Source organism: Monopterus albus, unplaced genomic scaffold (assembly GCF_001952655.1).
Source record: "Monopterus albus unplaced genomic scaffold, M_albus_1.0 scaffold175.1, whole genome shotgun sequence".
In the NCBI taxonomy this organism is placed as follows: Eukaryota; Metazoa; Chordata; class Actinopteri; order Synbranchiformes; family Synbranchidae; genus Monopterus; species Monopterus albus.
The window spans coordinates 4,382-24,288 of record NW_018128055.1 but is presented as its reverse complement, the minus strand read 5'-3'; the positions used below and the strand labels follow the sequence as shown (position 1 = coordinate 24,288).

General features: G+C 42.4%; 3 protein-coding genes across 4 annotated transcripts in view; 2 read left to right on the top strand and 1 right to left on the bottom strand.

Moving 5' to 3' along the window:
* tanc2b (tetratricopeptide repeat, ankyrin repeat and coiled-coil containing 2b) overlaps positions 1 to 8,192 on the top strand; it is a 139,302-nt gene extending 131,110 nt beyond the window's left edge. Inside the window, 5 exon segments of the mRNA XM_020616554.1 lie at positions 1,477 to 1,568; positions 2,261 to 2,407; positions 2,561 to 2,661; positions 2,897 to 3,902; positions 3,905 to 8,192. Coding sequence (XP_020472210.1) covers positions 1,477 to 1,568; positions 2,261 to 2,407; positions 2,561 to 2,661; positions 2,897 to 3,902; positions 3,905 to 4,993 — 2,435 coding nt within the window. The 3' untranslated portion in view covers positions 4,994 to 8,192.
* A 306-nt stretch (positions 8,193 to 8,498) lies between these two features.
* g6pc3 (glucose-6-phosphatase catalytic subunit 3) lies at positions 8,499 to 11,240 on the bottom strand. The gene is made up of 6 exons (XM_020616555.1): positions 10,842 to 11,240; positions 10,104 to 10,210; positions 9,929 to 10,019; positions 9,692 to 9,810; positions 9,329 to 9,470; positions 8,499 to 9,248 (listed from the first exon to the last, which is right to left on the bottom strand). The coding sequence occupies exons 1-6, from the start codon at positions 11,057 to 11,059 to the stop codon at positions 8,906 to 8,908; spliced, it is 1,020 nt and encodes a 339-aa protein (XP_020472211.1). The 5' UTR covers positions 11,060 to 11,240; the 3' UTR covers positions 8,499 to 8,905.
* Positions 11,241 to 11,405: 165 nt separating this feature from the next.
* Positions 11,406 to 19,901, top strand: lsm12b (LSM12 homolog b). Of its 2 annotated transcripts, none has more exons than XM_020616556.1 (5): positions 11,406 to 11,620; positions 13,511 to 13,644; positions 17,068 to 17,177; positions 18,670 to 18,796; positions 19,749 to 19,901. In XM_020616556.1, the coding sequence occupies exons 1-5, from the start codon at positions 11,494 to 11,496 to the stop codon at positions 19,839 to 19,841; spliced, it is 591 nt and encodes a 196-aa protein (XP_020472212.1). In that variant the 5' UTR covers positions 11,406 to 11,493; the 3' UTR covers positions 19,842 to 19,901. The 2 variants fall into 2 exon arrangements, with proteins under 2 accessions (XP_020472212.1, XP_020472213.1); XM_020616557.1 differs by lacking the exon at positions 11,406 to 11,620 and adding an exon at positions 11,887 to 11,929.
* Positions 19,902 to 19,907: the final 6 nt, after the last annotated feature.

The following is a 19,907-nucleotide window of genomic DNA, read 5'->3' as shown; positions in this document are numbered from 1 at the left end:
AGCCACTGCCTCTCTCTCCGACCCCAGGATGTCAGACGCTGCCCAGTCGGCCCCGAGGTAAAGCCAAGGCTGTCGACTTCTCACCCCACCAGGCATTTTGATAGCTCTATCTCCTCTCTCTGTGTTGTCTGTGTCGTCCTAAGTGTCGGCAGGCGAGCTTAGCTACCAAAAGTTTCTCAAACTGACAAATAACACGCAAAGGTATTAGCGCTGACAGTGCTGTAGGCAGGATTGCCTAGAGGTAGATGCTAACATCAGAGTGGTTAACGACAGCATGCCCGGCCTCCAGCCTGTGACATCGTATTGAAGTGTTGACCTTCCATCCCACAGATGCATGACGGGAGCCCTCAGTAACACTTGCGTGGTAGTGATTTAGCGGAAATGCATGTACTGTATTTGTAATTTCTCTGTACCACCGCCACCACGGACTGAGGTGATAAACCACTGTACTGTGCATCGATCATCTTCCAGATGTTCCCTCAGTGTCAGTCAGGCCAGTCAGCACCATTCCTACCCTCACCACCACCAGCTCACAGGACAGCTAATGTCTGCAGAGCTCTATGATATATCTCCTGCTTGCCTCTTCTGTTTGTTGTACCTGCCCTGTGTCTCCTTGTGCAAGATCCCCTTCTTTTCATTTGTGTAATGTGTGTACGTTTGTCAGGGATTGCTGTTGTGCAGTTCAATTCAGTTTTATTTGTATAGCACCAAATCACAACCAAAGTCATCTCAGGACACTTTACAAAGTAAGGTCTAGGCCTTACTATTATTATTATTATTAGAGAGAAAAACCCAACAAATCCCCCTTGTAGCTACAGAAAAGACCGTTTCAGTCAAGGGATTGTGTTTGACTTTTCAATCATAAAGTCTGGAGGCATCAAGAGAGCTTTTTGCTCTTCTTCTTTTAATATACTCCCACTTGTTTTAATTGGGAGAGTAGTGTTTTTCTGTTCTTCTGCTGTTCTTGATCACATCCCTGAATTAGTCAGTATAAGGATTACTGTACATCTGCACTTCTTGATGAGACAGAAATGTCTCAATAGAAAGACATGACTGTGTGATTTTGTTGCAGTATAAGTGGGTTTGCTTGGGCCAAAATGTATTTGCAGATAAGTCCTACAGTTAATTTGAATCATTTTTATGAGAAAAATTCTATATGTGCTCATTCTGCACTCCAGTAAGACACAACATTAGCCCTCTACGATGTCCAACAGGATTTACTAAAGCTCATAATTATTGTGAAATAGTATTTGACCCAGGTCTGATGTCCTGCAGTGAGGACAGGTACACATGTATATTTTCTCTGCAGTGGATTGCCGGTCTTTTCTCCTCCATTCCCCATTTTGGCTGTTGTCCTCATCCCTGTTATTATTGTTGTGTGCAGTGTGACTCCCAGTCGTTCCTTTCTTCCTCCTCGTCTGTTTATTACTGTCTTTCTCACATTTTTATTCATCTGCTCCTTCCTGTGCTACCCAGGTCCAGCCACATGGGCCATGGCCACCTCCAAACCCGATATCATGATCATATTGCTCAGCAAGCTCATCGAGGAGGGGGACAGCTTCTACAAGGTCAGAGCCCAGGCCCCTGTACTCTGGAGCTCAGCTTTTGTTGTCTGAATTAAAAAGAATTTTGTGATATGATACATGTCCTTTAAATGAAAATTTTAAGATACTTTTTCTGCAAGGACTGATCTGACCTCTGTGTCACTGGTGGGAGAAATGTGATCTTCATTTGAGTTAATCATGATTAAGGCTAATCATGAACCTGTATGTGTAATTTTTAGCATACGAGTATCTGTATTCAGTATTCTTTTATTTGCCTCTCCTCACAAGTAGACCCTGCAGTGTAACACACAATAAAACAAGGCTCCTTTGTCTGAGAATGAGTTCAGTCAGAGAACTGATTATAAGCAGTGATAGATGTGTTTTCATGAATAGATCTGAAGATTTCAAATCAGCTTTTTTGGCCTATGTGCCAGCGATAGCCATGGCCAGAGGCATTATGCTTTTGGGTTGTCTCGTATGTCCATCCGACCCATCCTTCTGAACTTGATATGTCAGGAACGCCTTGAGGGAATTCCTTCAAATTTGTCACAAAGGTGAACTGATAAGATTTTGGTGGTCAAAGGTCAAGGTCAGTGACCTCACGTCTGTCCTCTTCCAGTGAATGTAACAGGTTGGTGGAGGCAAACAACAGCAAACGTGTAATTCTAGTTATTTCAGTGTAACGGTAGGATAACCAGACTTTGTTTGTCCAACAGAAGGGGAAGGTGAAGGAGGCAGCACAACGTTATCAGTATGCCCTCAAGAAGTTTCCACGCGAAGGCTTCAGTGAGGACCTCAAGACATTCAGGGAACTCAAAGTATCGCTCTTCCTCAACCTGTCCCGATGTCGGAGGAAAATGAATGTAAGTTGGCAGAGTTCTCTGGTTAAGAATTTTAGATTAACTGTTGAGACATTTACTAAATTAAATTACTAAACCAAAAAGTATTTATACATTGGAAGATAATGAAGATTGTTTTGGTGTTTAGTAGTGTCCTTCTCTGCTCAATCTCTTCAGGACTTTGGGATGGCTGAGGAATTTGCTACTAAGGCACTTGAACTAAAACCTAAATCGTATGAGGCATACTATGCCAGGGCACGTGCCAAGCGTAGCAGCAGGTACCTTCCTTTAATCCTTTTACACATTATAGTCAAAATGAAATACTCAGTGTAATCATTTGTTCTTTGATACATTTTAAATTCTCTCTGTGGCTGCATTCCTCACATTTGTTTATTTATACAGTATTGGATTCCAGTATTGTCTTCCATACAGCTTTGGATGTTTGGTTTGATGGAGATTTTGAACAACTATGACTTTTCCCCCAAAACAACTCATTTCATCTTCAATTTCCAGACAATTTCCTGAAGCCCTAGAGGACCTGAATGAAGCCATAAAGCAGTGCCCCAACAACAGAGAGATCCAGCGGCTGCTCCAGAGGGTGGAGGAGGAGTGTCACCAGCTCAACCAGGAGGAGCACCAGCAGCAGGACCTGGAGTTGGAGCCTCCTCCCTCCCCTCCTCCTACACCTCCCCCAGAAGAGGAGGTGTCCCTGTCCCTGTCCATGCCTCTTCCCCCTCCCCCAGAGCCTCGTCTGGAGGACATGGAGCCCGTCCAGGACCTGTTTGAGGATGAGGACTACCTGGAGCAGGAGCTCGAGGCCATGTCTATGGGTTTGGCCCCACCCGAGTCTCTCACCAATCCTTCCAGCCTTCCCATCATTCAGAGCCCACCGCTCTCCCCCACACATCCAGATCAGATCTATTTATCTGGAGGTTCACCCATGGGCTTGCCTTACGAATATCAACCCACCTCCTCCTCCATGTCCTCTCCAACCCGTGGGTCATACCAGCCCATATCGCCCTCTCTATCCCCAACACATCAGAACTCCCACTACCGACACAGCCCGCCTCACACCTCGCCAGTGCATCAGCCATCCTATCGCTTCAGTCCACCTCCTACGGGTACTGGGGGTCAGGGGATGGATCACCAGAGCCCACCGCCTTCCCCTTTACGTCGGGCTGCTCAATACAGAGCCAGTCCACCATTAGAGAGTGTTTGCCTGTACAGGTCCCAGTCTGGGTCACCTGTGCGCTACCAGACAGAGCAGCTCCCTGGCCGGCCCAAATCTCCCCTCTCCAAGATGAGTAGCCAACGTTCATTCCAGCTGAGCTCACAGCCCTCTCTGTCCTCCCAGCACCACCAAGCCCAAGGCCTTCGCCTTCAGCCTTCTATAGCCCAAATAGTCCGCACAAACCAGCCCAGCAGTGTGATGGGCAACAGCAGCTATGGTGGCCAGATGGGCCACTCCATTGGTGGTCGCTACCAAGGGGGGTCGGTGGATGTGGAGAGCCGGCTGGGGGACCCGCCGTGGGGAGCCGGCTGGTGTACCAGCCCTCCCTGGATGGACGGTCCATGCCCCAGGCCCGGCCCGGCCTCAGTTCTGGGGCCCTCTGTCAGCACGGCGGCCGAGGAGGGGTTATGGAGTCAAGCCTGTTGAAGGATGAACTACCCCAGCGCCCCTCCTCTGCCTACCGCGCCAGCAGTGGGGGCCCAGGGGGCATCCGTTACAGCCAGACACCTCAGATAAGTCGTAGCCAGTCAGCCGCCTACTACCCAGTTGCTGAACATGTACTGGAGCGTGCCAGTGCCATGCCCCCCTGCCAGCTGGGCTCTCCTGAGATCCCCCATATGGTGAGACGCCCTGTCAGTGCCAATACTACTGAGATGAAGCAGCACGTGCCCACCCCCAGGCCTCTCATCCATTCTCAGAGCGTAGGCCTTCGATTCTCCCCCTCCAGCAACAACATCTCAACTGGATCCACCGCGAATTTAGCGCCAGGCTTCAGACCTTCGTCTTCCATTCAGCAGATGGAGATCCCCCTGCAAGCCACATATGAGCGCACCTGTGATGACATCTCTCCCATCTCTCCTTCGCAGGGCGGCGGAGGGCTGTATCAGGGTGAGACCACCCGCTCTCGGAACACGCCCTTCATGGGCATCATAGACAAGACGGCACGGACTCAGCAGTACCTGCATCAGCCCTCACGGTCCAGGGCCATGACTTCCATGGACTCTGCCATCAGCCCCACCTCACCTGGCCAGCTGGTCCAGCAAGGCTCCACCTACAGTCCCCCCACCTCACTGGGCAATATTGCCTACTACAACAAGACCAACAATGCCCAAAATGGACACCTGTTGGAGGAGGACTTCTACTCCCAGACCCAGCCCCCCTCAATGAGCAAGCTCGCCAATGGCTCCCGTGGCGGGGGGGACATCCTGGAGCGGGTCAGCCAGGTGCCCACCTACCCGGATGTGAAAGTGGCACGGACTCTGCCCGTGGCACAAGCCTACCAGGACAACATGTACCGCCAGCTCTCACGTGATTCTCGGACCCAAGGCCCCACCTCCCCCATCAAACCAAAGAGACCATTTGTGGAGTCAAATGTGTGATGGCCTGTCTGTGATTGGTTGATTGGACTGGGCTTGTTAGTAGGAGTGAGAGGAGAAAAATATTTAATTCAACAGCAGATTATACTGACCCTCATGTATGTGACATGGATGAACTCATTTTAAAGAATTCATAGGAGAGAAAACCACACAGTCGACACGCACTCACTTAGGGTACTAGACCTTACCTTATATGAAACGTATGACTAACAGTGAAGCGATTACTTCATTATTATATTCTGCACACAGGTAGGTAACAGGAGGGTCTTACATTCTGATCTCATGCTGAATTCATTCCAAAATGTTGTGTGGCACAAAGTTCCCACAAGTGAACACAACAGGTTGGACTGTACGAGTGAAAGTGACTCTACTTGTGGACTGAATCCATATTCTTTTCTTACAACGTGTGCTCTTAACCAAGGTTGCTAGTAGGCTCTATTCTATGTAATACAATTATATGTTCAATACTGTACATTGCTCAGAAAATACAAATGGCTCAAAAACTCAGTACTTAGAGAAAAATGACAATATTTATAATTAAGTTATATATTGTACATAGAAATAAAACAAAGCATAGTTTGCGTTTGAATTGTATTCTGTTAACCCTGCCTTTGTGTCCCACAGCTAGTCATATGGATGTGAAAACCCAACAGGGTAGGGAAGGAGGGACACAGACCAACTTTGAATAATACAATTACCTCTGCTGTATTAAAATTAAGTTTTTGTTTTGTCAGTAACATGTCAGATATTAGTAGAATATGCCCAGTATCATTTTTGTCTGACCAGGAGTTGAAAGCCAAAAGGTGTTCAGTTTACAATGATGTAAAACAGAAAATCAGTAAAGCAGTAAATCCTTATATAGGAGATTCAAGAAACAGTAAATGTTTTATGTTCGAAAAAATCACTGAAACGACCAAGTGATTATCAAAACAAGAGCACTAAGAGAGCACATGTACCTCCGCCAAGGCATAACATTCGCTAACACAAACAGGTCCCTTGTGAAAAATGAGATCCAGAACAACACAACATGTGTCCTAAAATCCATGATCTGGATCTGATCTGGATCATCCTTTAGGGTATCGTAGGTGGTTTTAATGTACATTTCACCTGAACATTTCGGGATTCTATCTTTATTATAGGCCAATTTATGGCAGAAAAGATTCATTATATTGGATTTTCAGTGTTGACTTTAAACTTTGTGACCTTGACCTTTGACCTTTTTCAGCCAAAATCTAATCACTTCTAGGGTTGGTCCCCACCAAATATGTTAATGATCCATCCGGCCGTATGTCCATAATCCTGCTAACCAACACACACACAGAACCAAAAACATAACATTTCTTGGTGAAGGTAATCATTTTCAATTAATTTCGTGTCAACTGGTTTACAATTTGTTGCAGTTCTAAGGTGATAAACATACAATACATATGGATTAAAGCTGGACCAGGAAGTGAAGGTAAAGTCTCACCTTATGCTGTTACTGAAACACATTTGTTAAAGCTAGAATTCAACTATGGGACATCAGTCTCTACACCTATTTTTACATCCTTTTTTTGTTGAAATCCCTTCGCCTCATTTCTGAGGTTCACATATGTAAAATATGATTCAGCATCATTACTGTCACGAAACTCATGATATGCCTTAGTGTAATGTTAAACCAACTGTGAAGGCTGCAATCTTATCATTGCTTTCAGACATAGTAGTCTGGCACCCTGTCAGTAAATGCCTTTGATCACTTGTTAAAACAAAGCATAAACTGATATAGTTTTATAAAAAACTCCTATGATGATTGTTCTGCAGAATTCATCACTCATGTTTTGAGGACGCACTGCTGTATTAGACAAAAAAAATTAGGGCTTGAGTGCAATAGATTAAAGTTTGAATATCTGGCTACAGAAATTTAAAGTCAGCGTTAGCTGAATGATGCTATTCAAATGATAATCTAAAGTTTGCCTTTGTCCCTCCTCCATATATGATGGTGACAGTACGCTCCTGAGAGAGAGTAGAACATAAAGTACATATGCTAGTGATGGGTTAACATGGCTAGTGCTCAGCGGCTAAAAGCAAGCAAATGCATACACAACGTTTCCCTTTCTCCTACATTATTTTGTCATTACTTTTTACCCATAATGCATTTTTATTCTGCCACTTCTGCACTAAAAATGTCTGTTAATTTCTTAACTAAGGGTGCACTTTATGTATTTTACTTACTTTGCTGTTATGATTGTTGAATTTGGAGAAAGTGGGTGTGTGATGCGTCAGACTTCTGACCAATGATGCCAGACTATCATAGACACTTATTTTATGATTTACAAAGCAGTGATGAATGACAATATGAAGAGCAAACAATGTTTTTAAACAGGTGAAGATGTATAGACTTTCTAGCACAAGTTGTATATACTAGCTCAGATATTCCACTCCGTCTAGCTCGGGTCTGTTCAAGTCTGCTTCAGGAGGCCAGTCACGTTTAAGTATTCATAAAAATTATCCATTAAAGTCCTCAAGCTCTAAACCAACCAGCTGAATCCACTGGTCTTGCACACATCTTGAAAATAAGTTGAATCTACTGCAAAAATAAATAAATAAGACTTAAGTGTCAGTATACAGAAACTCCTAATCTGGAGTTTGGGTGATAGAGAAAGTGGAGTCTTGAGAAAATTCAAGTAATTTGTATATGTGGGAAAAGTTATAGACAATTTGTCTGTAACATTTGATTTTGGTTCTGTGATAAAATATCTAGAGAGACAGTTTGTCCTGACCGTCTCCTGCCTCATCCTCAGTTTCACCTGCTACCAGAGTTGCCCTAATTATCTTTACAGAAATGAAGGTATAAACTGTATTATACTTAATTTAAACAAGACTTTTAAGTTGAGGATATCTGAGGGTGTATGGTTTCAAACTGTCTTTGTATATTGGTTTAATGTAAATAGTCTGATGCATGTTCTATTCTTTCCATGAGCTCAAGCAGAAACATGTATAGAGTGTCCTGACTCTGGTGTGTGATACAGTGTTTGGATTAAGATAAGGAGCCTGCTGTTCCTGAACTGACCTTGTCATCTTCCTTTAACCTCACCAGACAAAAGCGAAAGGTTCTTTTATTTTATTTTAATGTATTTGCTTGCTGAGCAGAGTTCTCTTGTCTGTAAATGTGAGCTTTCAGATCGCTGTGATAAAAAGTTTAATAAAAAACAATAAAAAAGAATGTGTTTTTATCTCATGATAACTGATTGTAATCTGTACAGTTAAAACTGTATTGGAAAAAAGAACATTTATCAGTGGCTACCAACTGAAACACACCCTGCATGTCACATTTATTTACCATACAAGTTTAAATTCGCTTATGATTTTGGTCCACATAACCACATATAACAGCATTATGTTATATTATAATGCAATCCAACAGAATGACAGTGAAACATGTGAAATATTTGTAAATCTTTAAATATTTTAGGCCATTTTGGGGGCAGCAGAACAAGCTGGAAACACCGTGCTAAAAAAAAAAACCATCAACAGGAAGTGTCCAGTAAGGAGACCATGTGTCACCAGAACAGCGTCAGTGCACCTTGGCATTGACTCTCCAAGTCTCTGAACTCTGCTGGAGGGATGAACACCATTCATCCAAAACATATTCCCTCACGTGGTCTTTGGGTGATGGTGGTGGAGCCGCTGTTTAACACATCACTCCAAAATCTCTTGTAGTTGTTGAACGTGATTAAGATATTGTGACAGCAAAGATGGAGGCACTATTTACAATTTGGTAAAAATGCTAAGAGAATAAATAGCAACTTAAAGTGACTACCAGTACTAACAGTGACTATGAAATATACTGTATTAATTAACATTTAAGTTGTTTAAACAAGAAAGCTGTAGTCCTTGGATGTGTCAAACACACCTGTAGCTCAGACAGAACAGTTTTCAGTCTTTCTTCTTTTTGTGTGTGAAAAAGTGAACCAGTCCAGGTACAAGTACCATGACAATCTGAGGCACTAGGACAAATTTGACAAAGAATAAGCTATAAAACAGGCCCTGTGGTCGGACTGGGAGCGGCAGACGATTCACATGATACAGTCCCATGGATGAAATAGCCAGAGATAAAGCCCTTGGAGCCCATGGGAGAGACCATCCTCCAGGCTTCCAGTACTGGGCCAGCCCCCAACCCAGAAGGGCCCCACAGTCTCGAGCCAGAGAGGAGAATGGGGCTGTATCCATACGAATCCACTCTGCGTGGCTGCACCATTTCTTAGCCAATGCAATAGACCTGTGGAATAGACAGAATACGTCTAGTCAAGGCAGTAAAACGTTCTTCACATCACAATGAACGTTCTCATCAAAACTAACCAGGAGAGTTCAATTCCCAGGCGCTGCAGTCCAGCATGCAGCATCAGAGCGCTGAGCAGCAGACCCGTGCTGAGGCTAATAAAGAACAGCAGGGGGCGCCCTTCTGGTACTCTGCGGCTCAGAACAACCCCGAGAATGAAACCTGACAACAATATACATATTTTCAGCTGTTGAATTTCTCCTTTGCATGCATGCAGTTAACATCTTTGGGCATATTAGACTACAGTGGGTTTTGTTCTAAATGAATGAATAGAGGATTTTATGGTAAATTTGGAATGATACAATTCTTGCATCAGTGTGAATAACTACTTAGGGTAGGCTAAATAACAGAAACATGTTTGTGTATAATTGCTGTACTCATACCTGTAATGGAGCCAGCAATGACCTGGTGAGGAAAGTGGGCAAGGATGAAAATCCTGGAGATTCCAACTGCCACCACAATCACCACATAGAGTAGGTAAGGAGCAGCTGATAACACCACACTGGAGAACACATGGGGAGAGAGATAGATTCACTCAAAAATAGCTCTGATCTCCTCCTGTGTCTTTATATGAACATTTACTGAGCCAAAACTGCATATTTATTCTAAAAAGGGCATACCTGTGTGTACGAGAGTACAGAGATGACCCCACTGAAGATACCACAACCCACCATACTGCAGCCGTCACCATCGCATGTCCTGACGGGCTGCCTGGGAGACAGAGACCAGCTTTAGAGCACTGACACACACACATACCGTATATATATCTTATATTTTAATATGAGGGCTTCACACCTGGGCCAGTTTCACAAGTGGAAGAAAACTGGTGAACGTTGGGTTGCTTGTTGACAAATAAACGTGATTCACCAATCCACCAGAATGGCCTTTCTCCAAACAGTATCCTGAGCAACAACACATAACACACACTGATGTATACTATATTGCTGCAATAGTCATGATGGTGTATGCCGAGACTTAATGCACCACAGCTTGTAAATATTATAACTTTTTTAATGCTTTTCTTTAATTACCCTAATTAGTTTAATGCTTCTTCAATCCATTGTAGGCCGCTGATACATCAGTTATATATAGCGTTAACAAGTCAGTCTATCGGGTATAGTTTTGACAGTGTCTTTGTCATGGTGTGAGCTGTAGCCTACATTCTTCTCTTTCCCAACAGCCTCAATTTTTGTATCCTTTCATAAGAAAAGCTTTATGACCACCTTTTTTAAATTACTGTTTCTCCTTATTGTATATGAGGTTCCGCTAATGTTTGTTTCACATCGGACCGAAAGAAGTAGGATACCATTTACCATACCGGAAGCTCTGATGTGAACAGGATAACATATGTTTGACTTTATTGCTGTTAAAATAAATGAAAAAGAACCACGTTTGATACGGACACTAGTAGACTTTGATGTCAACATGAAGCGTAGGTACATACTAACACGGCGGCGGTGAAAGCCATACGTGTATATATAAATATATATAACATCCAGTTTAAAATATGTTGGTTGCTTTTTTTAACCGTACCATTTAAACACAAGGTTTAACCACTCCGATATAGCTGCTAGCCAAAGCACCGCAACACCAGCTCGTTTGCTGATGAAATATGTGAAAGGAAAGACGAGCAGGAAAGCTGCCTTAGGATCTCCCATATGAGTGACAACCAGCCAAAATGTTTCCTGACTCCTCGTCCTCTGCTGGATAGTTTCAGCCATCCAAATGCCGTGGGTATAAACCGCCTCCATTCCTAAATCTTCTGCGTATACATGTAATTTTATTAAGACTCAAAAATAAAAATCCAGTCCCGATTCTTCAGCACTTCACAATAAGCTGCAGCGAAGTCCGAAGTACTACATATTCTCCTTGATGTTTTATGGCGGTGGTCATACCGTCATGTCTCCGCTAGATGGGGCACCGTGGAAGAGAGGTTTATTAGGAGACAAAGCCAATTTTCTAATTAGATGAATTGAATTATGCTTGCATTTATATAAAATGACAGCATTCAACAGAAGAATTGGCGGCACTACGTAAGGTTATCTACTTTAAACTACAAATATAAAACAATGTATTAGAATAAATGACCACAACGCGAACGTACTTCGACACGCCTAAGTTTCGTGTCACTACGGCAGCGCGTCGTTTTACGTAAGGCAGGCGCTCCGGTTTCCTGGCCGAGAAGATGGCGGGTCCTGGACCGGGGGAGTATTTCAGTGTCGGGAGCCATGTCTCTTGCCTCACCTGCTTGGGCCAACGTCTACAAGGAGAAGTGGTCGCGTTTGACTACCAGTCCAAAATGTTAACTCTGAGTATCCTTTGTTTGTTTCGAGCTGCGGATGGCTTCCTGGCCTGCAAAGGCCTGTAGGGTAACCGAAAACATGTCAAATAGTGATCCGCGCAGGCGTAATTGGTGGTAGCTGAGTTGAATATCTTTGTCCGTTTTAAATAATTTTCATTTGTGAAGGACTTTCCAATCCACACTTTATCCTTTGAAGATTTTATCAGTGTCGTCGGCCCTTTCGTGGCCTCACGATATCTCCTAGAAAGTGCCTGTGTTTTGAATCTACTCATTGTATAGCCAGACCTCAACATGGATCACTATCTGGCAACGAATCCTAGTAAGACATCATGGCTGTGTGCTCTCAACAGGCAAAACCGTTGCTAGTTAGCGAGCTAACTGACATTTAGCGCATCACACCCTGGCTTGTGTACACAGATTTACCTCATACCGTCTGTCATGCAACTACTTAGAGATGCTAACGGTAGTTTCCAAAAGCTAGTGATGAATGGGCACCACGCTCGTCCACGCTACAATCAAGTTGCTGTTAGCGCGGCTAACATGCTAAGTTTTGGTCATTCCCACCCTGCCACTACTAGCTCAAATAACGGTATTAGCTTTCCTAAATCTATCAGCGGAGATTTTTCACTTGTTTCATATGAATCTTGCGACATTGCATTTGTTAAGCGATTATGGGGTCATTTATCCGTTTCATTTCGACACGAGTCAGGTGGCACAGGCACCACGAGTTTATTACATCTTAGGCTAAGTTAGCTTGCTGGTGAGAATGTCTACACCCATTCATGGTTGTGGGTGTATTATAAACATTTAAGTGATTTGCTGGACTACCTCATGATCTATATGCGCCACAATCTTAAGATGTAGTTAATGTCAAAGTGAGAGGTGGATGGAGACATCAAATCAATGAAGAGGATACACTGGTTGACAGTTGCCCTCACTGGCCTTGGTGTTTGTACATTTTGATTATTTTCCTGCAATGTAGTTCAAAAACTTCACAGTCAAATTAGGTTTTAAAGAGTCAGACAGTGCACTAGAAAAGCCTGTATATTGACTCACTGCTTTGTTTTGTAGAGTTGAAACTTAGTCTTGTGATTTATAGCTCAAAATGAAACCAAGACCAGACAAATACATGACACTAAGTTTGACTGAAAGTTTGAGCAGTTTATTTTTACCACTTGGGTCAAACTTTAAGGTCCCACTATCATAATTGATGCCCTAGCTTTTGTTGTATGTTTTCGTAAAAGTGTGTCAGAGAAGGAACAGTAGTTAGAAAACTGATTTGCAGATATAGCAAAAACTGACAGATAAAGTGAGGTCTATGCCGTGAGACCCTAGTCTGTCAGGGGTTCAGAAAAGCTGAAGGTGAACATTTTTCAGGTGTTATGTATCTCTTTTAATATATACATCCTGATTTTTTCTGTTTTTCCATAAATATTTTCATCCTGTGAAGATGAAGAAGACTAGTTTGGTTATAGATCAAGAACCCATGGCTGAGTGTAATTTATTAAATCTAGTCAAAGTTGATTGCGGTGGATGCAGAGTTGGGGAAGCTGCCAGCAGGTTATTGATTGAAAAGACAGTTGATTCATGAGCTTGTCATTAAAGAAAGTAATTCAAAATCCCACACACTGAACACTTGCTTTGCTGCTGTGTATATGTATACTGTATATATGTGCAGGTCTTCATTCATTCATCCATGATTACTATAGGTGGCAGCACTGCCTTTGGTAGTCACATGCTGTAACTGGCAGTACTTGTCACTGTTAGTGTGAGTCAGCTAGTGTGCTTGAGCTTCTTTGTGCAGTTTAACTGATGCAGTCTCAGGTTCACCAGGGGTCAGATGTCTGTCATTTTGTGTTGTGGTGCATTATTGTGTCCCTTGACTCGAGTTCTTTTCCAGAATGTGCTTCCTCCAGCGGTAAGCCAAACCTCAACGACGTCATCCTGATCAACTTAGCCTATGTTTCAGATGTGGACATAATAAATGACCGCACTGAGACTCCACCCCCACTAGCATCACTGAATGTTAGCAAGGTAAGTCCATCAGATTTGTGTCTGTTCTTTACATCTGTTGGTATGTGATGGATAAATTGAATGGTATCTACAGCAAGTGAATGTGTGATTTGAAGTTAAAGTTCAAAAATGTAAGTGAAAGTCTGGGCTCTGACACAGTTCGGGATTGGATCCCACAAATGATGTGGTCTTGATGCCTTGATGGCTGGTCCTTCTCAGGATCTGAAGGCCTCACTGAGTAGGAGTCTCTTCTCAAAATGAGGCAGTCTGGCCTCAGAAACAAAAATGTGTGGTCCTCATCAACTTTAGCCCCTTTTCCAATGCCTGGTACCCTTCTCCACTCAACTCTATTCAACTTATGTTTATCAATTAGTCACATGTTGGGGATAGCACCTGGTACTATTTTTGGTATCACCTGTGGAGGTTCCAAGCAAGTTGAGGTGATGCAAAACAGTGATGTGTAAACACTGCAGACTAGTGATTGGTCAAAGAAATTCACCACTACTGTGTGGCCACCGATGAACCCCGATGTTTAGATGTGAAGACACCAGCTGCTTGTAGGGCTGCAGCGGTATATTGGTTTCACGGTATACCATGGTATGAAAGTTGGCGGTTATCATACCATGCACCTTTACTTATTACCGATATTGAATGCGTGTGCACCTTTCTTTCCTGACTGCCTGTCAGACTCCACACCAGGAGCTAAATGCACACAAGCAGCAGAGAAATGACAAAGAGGAGGAGGCTGAAATCACCAAACTCCATTTAACAAAAAAGAAATTTAAGTCATCAGCTCAGGATCACTTTGGATATCTCAAAAACAAACACCTTTGAGAGCACCGTCGCTCTGTACAGGTCAAAGTATGTGTCCCGTTCACAGCCTTAATGCCAAACAATAAACGTTGGTTATAAAATGTGCTGTCAAAATAATTCCCCACATTGTCTGTCTGTTCACTAATCTCTGACCTACAAAAGAACCCACGCTGATCCCGATCTGACCCCAGAAAAACAAACTTTCCTGGCTCACATAAATGAGTGTCTATGTGTGTGTGAAGGCACAGACACGTCTGGCTGCACTCTCTCACACCTACAATAAATTCACAACTATTTTGATAATCACTTAGAACATTGTGACAGCATGTCTCACAAGACGTTTTCCAGCCCAGTCAGTCGATTAACAGAGGAAATAATCAGCAGGTTGATCCCTAATGAAAATAATCAATAGTTGCACGTGGAAGCAGACTAGTTCAGCCGAGCTGCACCTCAACCAGCTGCAACAGTTAAATCCTGCTTTTACATCAGTGTGTGTGAGTGACAGGCTGATAATATAATGTACTGTATAGTACAACATTTTTTGCATTGAGTAGCCTAATAATGCTTTTAATACCTTAAGTACATTTTTGTTCATACTTTTACTTAACATTATTAATGCAGGACTTTTTATAACAGGAGGTTACTTTACAGTGTGATATTAGTTTTTCTTTACTTAACTACTAACATGCCTTAGTTATATAACATGTTATAGTTATATACTGTTTTTTTTTTTAATCATCTTTATAAATTTTTTTTTTTTTTATTTTTTAGGGTCAGTCTAGTGCTGCGAACCAGCTCGGATCGTAGAGCTAGCTAGCTTACACTTTAGGTCATCAAATCCCCAAAAACAGAGCGCGTTTTTAATTGGCATTACTCGGACAGAGTGACCACACATTTGAAAACTAGATGGTTATTTTCTCACCTGAAAAACTATCAAAGGTTAATAAAATTGGCATAGTGACAGTCCTAGGATGAAAATTATAACAGCTTTGAGCCTGCCCTGCCATAGTGGGCCAGTGACTTCACAGAAGTTTCATGCGGCGTCGCTGTGACAACCAGCTACACTGTGGGGGACTATCTGCAGCGGAAGGTGAAGCACCTGGTACCAGAAGCGAATAGAGTCAAGTTGATACCAGGTGATGGAAAAGGGGCTTATCTCTGAAGTGGTGTGAAATGCCATCATCAGTGGAGCTCTGATACAGTGATTCACCATGGCAACGGGTAAATAAAGTGCAACCAGTTTAATCCAGTAGGGCTGCAAATAATGTGTCTGCACATTTATCTTTAAAAACATGGCAGCAGCAGTGAAAAAGGCTGAGCTGGAGAAAAGGTCGATATGTTAACATTGGTACATTTTATTCAGCGTTGTGCACTCTTCATTAGTCTAGCAGACTTGAATTTCTTTAATGGATGATGAAGTGCTGAAATCCAATTGTTACATTTATTAGACTAAATATATTTATTCATCTCTAAGCTGATGGGGACAAAATGATGGTGGCAGCAGGATATGAAATCAAAGGGGTAGGACATTTATTTTCAGACCACTGATTGTGTCTGTCTGGCCCAGTAATTATTGTTTAGGTGATTTGAAGGTGGAAAAGCTTCAAGGTTAAAATGACAGTTTTTAGACATCTGTTATACAAATAAAATAATCTTGCTCAGTTGCTTTAAAAAAACATAACCTATTTAAACTGTCATTGAAATGCTATTTGAAAGATTATATGCATATTCATAAACTACTTTAAAACTACATTTAGTTCCGTTTTTATAGTGTGCATGTCTTTAAAGCTGCACTGCAGTCTTTCTCACACAGAAGAAAGTAAATTTCCAAAATGATCACTAACTATTAAAGGAGCGCTTGGCCAAGTGCAAACGATAACACCAGAAATGATCATTCACAGATCAGTGTCACGTCACTAAAGCATCACATTTTTTTCCTTTTAGTATTATCAGTCACAGTAATGTATAGTAGATATTTCAGTGCATGGGATCCGATTGACAAATTGACAGCTGTCTTGACGTCCACAGAGTCGCAGTATTAAACATTATCTGTAGAGATTTTATTCCGAGCTGGGCATGAATCCATGCTGTCTAATAGGTTACTGGGATTTAAATGCCAGATTGCTGTCTTTACACAGATTGACTGTCAGGTCCCCTTCTTCTCGTGAAGTAAACCTATGAAAATCATTTGCTTTGTTACGGCTGTTATGAATGAGGAAATGAAGTGGGCTGTCACAGCTTCTGCAGGAGACAGGAGACAGACGGCAAGTCTGGGTTTGTTGAAGAAAACGTTCCAGCGGGCGTTTTAGATTGACAGAGCAAGTTGCCATGGTAACTGCCTCAGGAATAAAGTGATCTCAGTTTCTGGAACTGAAAAGCCAGAGTTTCCCACATTTCACTTCAAACTAACTCAAGGTTTTAACGTAACCTGCTTTCTGGAATACTCCACAGGTCCATGTGTAGAGCCTCGCTTACGTAGCAAACACTGTGAGCTATAACTCAAGTCCTAAACCAGAATACAGGAGGCTAGAAACTGTCCTGACATCTTCTTACTGCAGTTGAAAATGGCTGAAAGCTGCCAAAGCAAATGATGCTGGATGTTGAGTGCCTGTTCTGTTCAACTCTTCACAGCTTGCCAATCGAGCACGGACAGAAAAGGAGGACAAGCTGTCCCAAGCCTATGCAATCAGTGCTGGGGTTTCTGTGGAGGGCCAGCAGCTATTCCAGACTATTCATAAAACGTAAGAACTGCATACTGTTCAGTCGCTGATTAGGTCAACATGGTTGAGCCGATGGCTGCTAACCCAGAGGTGAATGTTCTACAGCATAGATTGTGTGTCAGTCTGTTCTTAGGAAGGGCAGGTGATGCTGATATTGAAGTGCTTTATCTCATCGGTTAGTCGTGTATCTCACCTTTCAGGTCATCACACCGTGATCCGAAAGAGCACATAGAAAAGCTATATGAACCAGACACGCGTACATTTAACTTTAGAAAAAGACCTGATCTGAAAGTTACTCAGACGGTTTGAAGTTGAGACCTGATTCAAAGTATAGTCAACCCAAATGGAGGGAAACCAACGACCGACATCAACAAAATATCAGTTTTTTTGATACACATCGATCGTGAATGTGTGGAAAAAATTTTCTGTTGTATCGATGCACAGATGACCAGCTGTGCTTTCTCGCTCTCTCTCCTCTCCAACAGCGAGTTTAGCATGCATACATGAGGCTGCAGTGTCCTCAGCCCCCCTCTCCTCTCACTCACTCAGTGCTGTCCTCTTCTCATCATTTTTCTCATTTGCTCTGGTTGAATTTTAAGCTAACAGACTGTGGTATATTGCAGTGCTAAGATGACAAATTCAGCAAAGCACCTGAAGGGCCGGTGCACCAATCTCTATAAAGAGGTTGGCGACAGCTCCCATTTCAGCGTCAGTGAAGCATTATAAACAAGATGGCTCAGTAAGTTGTTATTTAGTGTGTAGTTGTTGGTAAAACTGTAATTCTCAAAGCTAAGTTAATCCTCCCTCAGAGCCACCAGAGATTCAGCTGATAGGAAAATACTTAAATTAGATGCTGTTGTGCTTAACACACTGTATGTGTGACGATCTCAGAGTCTCTTGAACTTGTACTAGCTCAAGAATATTTGTTTTCATTAATGTGAAAAACACGACAAAGGCACAGAAATGTCTACTGGGAGCATTCTGCTTTTATCAGCTGCTAGCCAAGAAAAGAATGGCCATTGCCATGTTGGAGCCTTGTTATACTTTTAAATGAGCTATAAAATTTATCATGCCCTCAGCTCTGTCAGATAGAGAGCCTCACATTTAAAACCCAGGTTGACAAATGGGATCAGAGAGATCTGAAACAACATTTTGCTTTTAATGATAAAATGTCTTGCAGGTGAAGTTAGATGCAGTCGCAGCTCGTTTTCATTGCCCAGTGTCGACATGAGCTGAATAATTTCACTATGACGGGAAAACAAAACTTATGTTAAATCCATGTTTATCAGTTTGGCCATATTCATCTATGGAACATATTTGACATAGAAATGGTCCTTTATTGGTGGATACTGTGTTCAGATATCTAGCAGTCATAGTTAAGTCATGGAAGTTGTTCAGAAATGAAAAGAAATGTGTGAGACTCTTGTGTCGAGACCTTTCTGTCATGTTGCATTGCTTGCCTCACAGACACAACATTTCCTTCTGCGGATAAGATGTTTAATTTTCTTTGCAGCATTAAAGACTGTAAATGGCAGGAGAAGAACATTATTGTGATGGACGACGTCGTAATCTCGCCGCCTTACCAGGTTGAGAACTGCAAAGGCAAAGAGGGAAGCGCTTTAAGTCATGTACGCAAAATAGTAAGTATGGATACTATACAATACTATATATATAATCCTGTAGGGCCAAAGTGCTGCAGCTATTTTCATTACGTTCATCAGTATGTTTACAAGTGGATTTAGCCACAAGTGGCTAAATCTAGAATAGAAAGGTTCCACACAGTCCCTGCCAGCACCAAACGCATTTTTGGTCTTGCAGAGAAATGACTGGCACAGTATGGAAGGGTGAACAGAGCAATCATTATTATTATTATTATTATTATCATTGTTGTTGTTGTTACATTTAGATTGATACTGTGGACCTAGCCTAAAGCTGGAGTATAGTCAAAACAAACTAGTAACACTACTGGTAGGCACAACTTGAACTGTGATCATCAGGGCCGTCTGGCTGCTGTAACAATCTCATTTGAATAAACATTCTCAATAATTCTCTACCTGGTGGCGGCTGTTTCCGCTGAGCCTGCACATTGTATGCCGGCTTTGTGCCGCCTCCTTTTGATTAAATGTAATGTTAACAGGCCATTGCTGTCACAGATCACTTACATTCAGACAACCTAGCATGTGTAAATCACAGTTAAATATATAATGGTGCCCACTTTAGAACAGCATTTCCTTGAAGGTATTCACACTGTTGTTTTCACTGAGATGTGCACATGAAGAATGACAGTAGTTGTGTAAAGAATTTAGTTTAAAATGACAATTTGATTAATCAACTCATCGTTGCAGCTGATTTCTACATGAAGTCACCCAGTTAATAAATGCCTTTGTAATTTGTATATGAGATTGTTGTGGTTATTTAGAGAAAAGATTTTTTGAAACTTTAAAGCTTGCTTTACCGTTCTTTTGTGTCTGTCTGTGTACAAAGACAACATGAGATTCAAACGGGTTAGAATCATCAGAGTTTAGCAGGCAGCCCCATGTTCACACTGTCCATTAAGTGTTGTTGTTTTTTGTTTTTTTTTCCACTCGGCAGGTTGAGAAACATTTTAGAGATGTGGAAAGTCAGAAGTCCATGCAACGTTCACAAGCACAGCAAACACAGAAGGACTCCACTTTATCTTCTTGAGTTAGCAGAGTGGCTCGGCCGGGGAAGACGACACAGGCGGTTCTGTTCCCCCTGCCAGACTTAGTC

Excerpts from the sequence above, each read along its gene's own strand:
- g6pc3 (XM_020616555.1), bottom strand. The coding sequence starts at position 11,059 with ATGGAGGCGGTTTATACCCACGGCATTTGGATGGCTGAAACTATCCAG. Across the intron at positions 10,020-10,103 it reads CACTTGTGAAACTGGCCCAG|GCAGCCCGTCAGGACATGCG; the intron begins GTGTGAAGCCCT and ends TCTGTCTCCCAG. Across the intron at positions 9,249-9,328 it reads CTGGGAATTGAACTCTCCTG|GTCTATTGCATTGGCTAAGA; the intron begins GTTAGTTTTGAT and ends TCTATTCCACAG.
- lsm12b (XM_020616556.1), top strand. The coding sequence starts at position 11,494 with ATGGCGGGTCCTGGACCGGGGGAGTATTTCAGTGTCGGGAGCCATGTC. Across the intron at positions 13,645-17,067 it reads CATCACTGAATGTTAGCAAG|CTTGCCAATCGAGCACGGAC; the intron begins GTAAGTCCATCA and ends AACTCTTCACAG. Across the intron at positions 18,797-19,748 it reads TAAGTCATGTACGCAAAATA|GTTGAGAAACATTTTAGAGA; the intron begins GTAAGTATGGAT and ends TCCACTCGGCAG.